Genomic DNA, 6,000 nt, shown 5'->3' on the forward strand with positions numbered 1-6,000 from the left:
AGCAACCTGGTCTAGTGGGAGGTGTCCCTGCCCATAGCAGGAAGGTTGGAACTAGATGATGTGTAAATGTCCATTCCAATCCAAACTACTCCATGATTCTGTCTAAAATTTCTGGGACAATGCCGCTGCATAGGTTCTGTGCACCTGGGCCGACACAAGAGAGCCCACACATCTCACCACAAGAAAGTCTCTGAGAGGAAGGATAGGAGGATAAATACAAGGCAGACACCTGGTGGCCAGCTACTAGGATTTCTGGTTACCATTGGCTACAAAGACCCATTTAAATAAGTGCATGTAGACAGTGAAGGCACAGTAGTGAAGAAATTCTGAGATTCTGAGAAAAATCTGAGTTTGCTTAAAGAAGCTAGCTCAACTGAGCTGCTGCCAACTTATCTATTCTACTTCTCCCATTTAAAAAAATAATTAAAAAAATTTTAAAAGAAAAAAAAGAGAGACATCTTTCTAAAACATTTGTCCAAAAGAGACCATTCACTGTTTGAAATAGAGGCCTAACTCTAACTATTGGTTGTCGTTCCTCTTCTGACCTTCTGCTTGTCTATCTTGGGCACATAATTCTGAAAGGGGATGTTGACAGTCTGGACACTGGGATTTAAGTAAGAACTGCATACACAGGCAAATACTTGGGCACTCACAACATTGCAGCAAGCAAAGGTTATCTGACAACCAGTGTAAAATCACAGCCTTCATTTAAGGGCTGCTTTTGAATTTGTTTGAAAAAGTTGATTTCTCATCCAACTTTGTGTGTAGATTCACACAAAATTACTGGGGCTCACTGGCATATCACAATATTAAGCCTTTTTAACTGAATGAATGCCCAGAAGGAAAAGAAAGAAGGAGAAGGCTGCTATTTGTTAAAAAAAAATTATTAATATTACAAATATTTTGATTCCTTCTGATAGTAGAAACCAGAAGTTAAAAGTGTCATCTATCCTGTAACTTACAGGAGACTGAAAGTAGGTCTCAGGGATCGGTGGTAAGGACATTTTCTCTCTCTAATTGACTATAAATCTCTTCCTCATTTTCTGGGAAGTATCTCTCCTTTGGTATCTCTTTTATGACCTAGCAATCTCTCTGAGGCAAACAGGCAATGTAAGAACTGTGTTTGCAATATAAAAATAAAGAAACTGATAACTGCCTCATCATGTAAAGCACTTACCATTATCAAGAAGCAAACTGTGCAAAACAGTATTTTTCTCTTGCAGGAATTTTTAAATTATTTGTCCCAAATGCCCTGTGCATACTGACACCTCAATACTACCCAAACCCCAGGCTTCCTACTGACACACACATTCAAAGACAGTTTCTTTTTAAATAAAAGCTTTTTAAAGGTTGATTATGGTTATGAGACACACTCTTTCACGAGCATGGGAGACCTTCAGTGGGCATCACCCTCTCCTCATCAGGAAGGGAGCAGCATGGTGGTTCTTCTTCTGCCTCATTTCCCCCTGGCATCATCTGTCCATATGATTCCATGTTATTACTGCAACACTTCCTAGGCAGCAGATGCCCCCAGGATTATCAATTAATGGCACTCAGGTATCCCCCCCTCCACCAGGTACAGGGCAGCCTGTTCCCACAGTCAGAGATGGCTTCTTTGGAGGGACAACCTCACCAGACACCTGGACAAGGCATCTGGACAAGGCATTTGGCTTTGGGTACCTGGTGAGTGGGACACTTTCCTCTGATTCTTGCTCTTTTTGGCAAGAGGAGCCAGGAGTTATTCTGTCTAGCCTTACAGCAGAGCACTCAGTGAGGGCTCCTCCTGATGGGCTCGGTCCAAGATAAGAGCTGTTAGGGGAAACTAGGGTTTTTTAAGAACACATAAACTACTTTATTTTAATTCATAGGCAAAAAAAAAAAGACACATCCATTTTAAACTAGGCAAATACGTTAAATATTGATTCAGAGTAAAACCCTAGGGGGGAAAAAAGTATAAGGATGTTCACAATAGAAACAGATTAAATATTACTAAAGCAGATTAAAATATAAATTGGGGTTTATTTAAGATGCTGATTAAGTGGGCTGCTTTCTTCCCATAAGTAAATGGACTAGAGGTCTTCCTGTAAGTGAGAAGGAAATGAATGCACTGCAAATACTCAGAGTCACCAGGTTACAAGGTAAAGGAGAAAGGAAAAGAGGAAGCCCACAGGCTGCAGATGTGTACATCAGGACTATTCCCCATTCCACTTAGACTTTAAAGCCTACATGCAGTGGGACCAATATCAGGGCTCTTGGCTGGGTAAGGGGCTCTGCCTACAGGCAGCACAGCTTTTACGTCTCATAAAAGCAAAATACTGCAAGAAAAGAAGTATGTTTTCTTTGCAGAGTCCACAATCAATTTAGAAACCCATCCTTTGAGTCTAACTTGTACTGCTGTTACCTATTTGTGAATCTTCCAGTCAAGTGCTCCCTATGTTGCCAAGGCTAAAGGTCAGCAGGAAGACCAGCAGCATGGTCCTAGCTTGTGGGTGAAATTCATTCCATTTTGGTAACCCACACTGTTATAACTGGTACTTATTTCATCCATCCCTCAAAACTGAAATGTGGATTCTCTAATAACAAGGAAAAGACTATAGTTTTGGATGAATGAATGTATTTTCGTGAGAAAAACCTGCTGGTTATCTGTTAAATAAATAAATAAATCTGATTACTTAGCAGTATCACAGGTTACACCTGTGCCTGTGGGAAAACAAAAGACATTTTGCTTTGAGTTTCTCCCTTTGATCTCCAAGCATGGGCTCCCACAAAATCCTATCCATGTTCTCTTGTCACTGCTTCTTTCTCTGAATTTGAATGGATGATCAGAGAGCAAGTGTTTTCTGAGGACTTATTTTTTTATCAAGGGCTACCTGAAGTGTGAGTTGCACATGGGAAAATTCAGGAATTGCAGGTCCACCACGGAGATGGGGATGGGCTGTGAGGGAGAAAGCATTAATGGCCAGGAAGCCATGCACGCTGCAGTAGTGTGGTGAAGGAAGTCTCATCTGAGTTTGCTCTTGTTGTCTAACTCAGGAATAATGTGTACATTCTGGACTGCCACTATTGCTGATCCTGTCATTCACAGTTACTACATCTTACCCATTGTTACAGGAATACTTTGGAAGCAGCTGATGGCAGCAGTAGCATCCCAGCAGTCACCCAAGACAGAGCTCCAGTGGAGATCCATGACAGAGACTGCTGGGGACCAGGCCACAGACCCTCCCATGTGTCTTGTCCTGCTGAGATGCCAGTGCCATCATCCACCTGCTGTCATGGCCCCTGCCATCACTGTGAGAAGGTTCTGCAAGAGAAACTGGAAAAGGGCTCCTTTCTCACCTGGGAAAACTCACACAAGCCTTTGAGTGAGATAGTGGTTTAAGCACAGCTCTTGTAATTATCTTTTATGCTGGAACAAAAAAAGACAGGCTTTGATCCTGCAGACACAAAGACCACCTTATTCCTCTCATCTGAAAGGAGAATAAAACCAATCCCACAGCAGCCTGGAAATGTTTGGCCAGAAATCCACATAAGAGCAAAATTCCCTCCTCCTTGTAAAATACAGGATGCAAAAGTTCTTCAGGGAGGGAAGCCTAAGTCACACTCCTATATTCGATTCTACATTTACCTGCAAGGGAAGTCTGCAACCCAGTATTTCACTGTCAGTGGCAGGAACACATGCACAATGTTTCATCAGGAGAATTCTGGCACCCTTTGGGTATCCTAAACTTCCCGAGGCTGCCATCTTCAGTGCATGCAGCTACATATGACCAGCACACTCAGGAGTGTGCCTGGGCTCCCAGGTCTGGATGCTCACCCCAGCTGTACCCTGACCCCAAACCCCAAGCCAGACATGAATTCCCTCATTCCACTTCCCAGAGACAGGGGTGCCAGGGTGGCACGTGAGGTGTCACCCCAGCCCCAAGAACCACACAGGGGAGGGCAGCTCCATGGTGCTGACACAAGCATTGCCACTCCTGCCCAAAAGAGCTCACAGCCCAGCAGGGGAGAGCCCGTGTTTCCACATGGCACACAGATAATGTGCTGTGTTTGTTTGTGGTGACATTTTCCTTTCAACCTCGCACTGCTAAGCACAAAGGCCAATGGTGAAATAAATCACTCGGGCACTATATTGATCCTTGAATGATGATTACATAAAGAAAAATGTAAATGCTTTGGTGTATTAAATAATCCCTCTCTGGTAACTATTATGCATGCTGCAGCAATGCCTTTAATTTCATTTACGCAGCTTCTTTGGAGGAAAGACATCCAAATTTTCCCCTCAGCCTATTCCACTCACTTTACGCAGTGGAATACGTGCAAAGGAAGGAGAGAAGCAGAGGAAAGAGGGAAATTGATTGCTGTCAGCCTGGTAGGGAAACGCTAACCTTGCAGGCAGGAGACAAACAGCAGAGTCATCTGCAACATGCAAACCAGCTTCTTCATCTCCTTAGTGAGGCACAGGAAGTGCCCTTCAGAAATTTTCAAAACTATTACAGCTATAAAGGAGTTGTCTTTAGTGGGACCCTGTGGACACAAGTGAATTTAAAAAATAAATACTAAGATTAAATGTATGAGCCAAGCACAGATGCACAGTACCCATCAGTCCCTAAATGCAACCTCAAGAGAACATTTTCAGTTATCCGAGATGCTAAAACTGCCTCCACGTCAGTATCCCACACTCATCCCTGCCTGTCTCTCTCTTTGCCCTATTCCACAGTCACTCTCAAATGACTTTGTACCCCGCTAAAATTTCTGTCACACTCTATCAAATGGGACTTGCTTGAATCAGGAGTGCCGGGCCTATTGCTCAAAGTAATTATATAGCCGAGATTAATTTGAAAAGGTTTTGGCTCCGCTCGACCTGGTTCTCTCGAAGCACCAGCTACCCCATCCAGCACCAGCTATACACCTGCTACCCCATCCAGCACGAGATTTACAGCTGCTACCCCATCCAGCACCAGTTTTACAGCTGCTACCCCATCCAGTACAGTCCGCGGCACCGCTGTGACACCGAGAGCAGAGCCCCGCTGCTCCCCGGGCAGGCTCCGCACCGCGCCCGCCGCCTCGGGCCGGGCCCCGTCGGCATCCCCGCACCGCTCCCCGCAGCCGCGGGGTCATATCCTGGGATGCCCGCACCGCTCCCCGCAGCCGGAGCATCATCCCGGGATGCCCGCACCGCTCCCCGCAGCCGCAGGGTCATCCCGGGATGCCCGCACCGCTCCTGGTCCCCACCGCTCCCCCCGGCGGCCGCTCCCCCGAAAGAGCGGCAGCTGATCCCGGAGGAGCCCGCTTCGTAGCAACTTTAATTTTAATCTTTTCTTCGTGAGCACCGAGGGGGAATTAATAACAATAGCAATAATAACAAATTTAAAAATAATAATAATACAAATAAGGACCGCCATCACCACCTCCTCCATCCAGAAGCACGACTACAGAGGATAGTTACCAGCCAGGAGCGGCGCAGCAACAGGCGATGCGGGGCCGGGGCCGGGCGCGCTCCCGCAGCCGCAGCCCCTCCGCCCGCTCCCACCGGCGCCGCCCGCGCCCGCCCAGGCCCTGCCGACACGCCCCGGACACGCCCCTGGCACCGGGAGCGTCCCCGCGGCCAGCCTGGTGTGGCACCGGCAGTCACTGCGCCGCTCGGTGCTAAAGGGTGCCTCTGTGAGGGGGTCTGCTCTGAGCTGGAACCCAGAACAGGGGCTTTCTCCTCATCAGTGCTAGCCCGGCCTTGGTGCTGTGCAGCAGAAAGTTCCTGGTGCTTGTGCACGGTTGGAGTAGAATACAGCTGCATCCAGGTTTCTCTTGATGCACATATATTTGCTGGGAATTGTTTTTCCCCCTTCTTCAGACCCTGACTTTGCTCTTCTCCCAGAGTAAGGAGCCACCTGGCAGGGTTCATGACAGACACATCCTTCCTTTGCTCCTGCATCCTTCACCACGCTGTTTCCTCACTACCAGATTTCTGTTCTCCCTTCTGCAGCACAGATGAGCCTTGGTGGC

General features: G+C 46.8%; 1 protein-coding gene across 3 annotated transcripts in view; it reads right to left on the reverse strand.

Moving 5' to 3' along the window:
* The window catches only part of LCP1 (lymphocyte cytosolic protein 1), a 47,158-nt gene extending 41,606 nt beyond the window's left edge, over positions 1–5,552 (reverse strand). Inside the window, exon 1 of one of the 3 annotated variants that reach the window (XM_039716760.1) lies at positions 5,447–5,552. Coding sequence is in view for 2 of the 3 variants with exons in the window: in XM_039716761.1 (XP_039572695.1) it covers positions 4,386–4,443 (58 nt within the window). In the remaining variant the exon portion in view is untranslated. Of the gene's footprint in view, positions 1–4,385; positions 4,488–5,446 lie in introns of those variants that run through there. The other 2 variants (XM_039716761.1, XM_039716758.1) reach the window with 2 other exon arrangements.
* Between the last annotated feature and the right edge of the window lie 448 nt (positions 5,553–6,000).

This window comes from Passer montanus, unplaced genomic scaffold, assembly GCF_014805655.1.
Source record: "Passer montanus isolate IOZ18808 unplaced genomic scaffold, ASM1480565v1 scaffold36, whole genome shotgun sequence".
Lineage (NCBI taxonomy): Eukaryota > Metazoa > Chordata > Aves > Passeriformes > Passeridae > Passer > Passer montanus.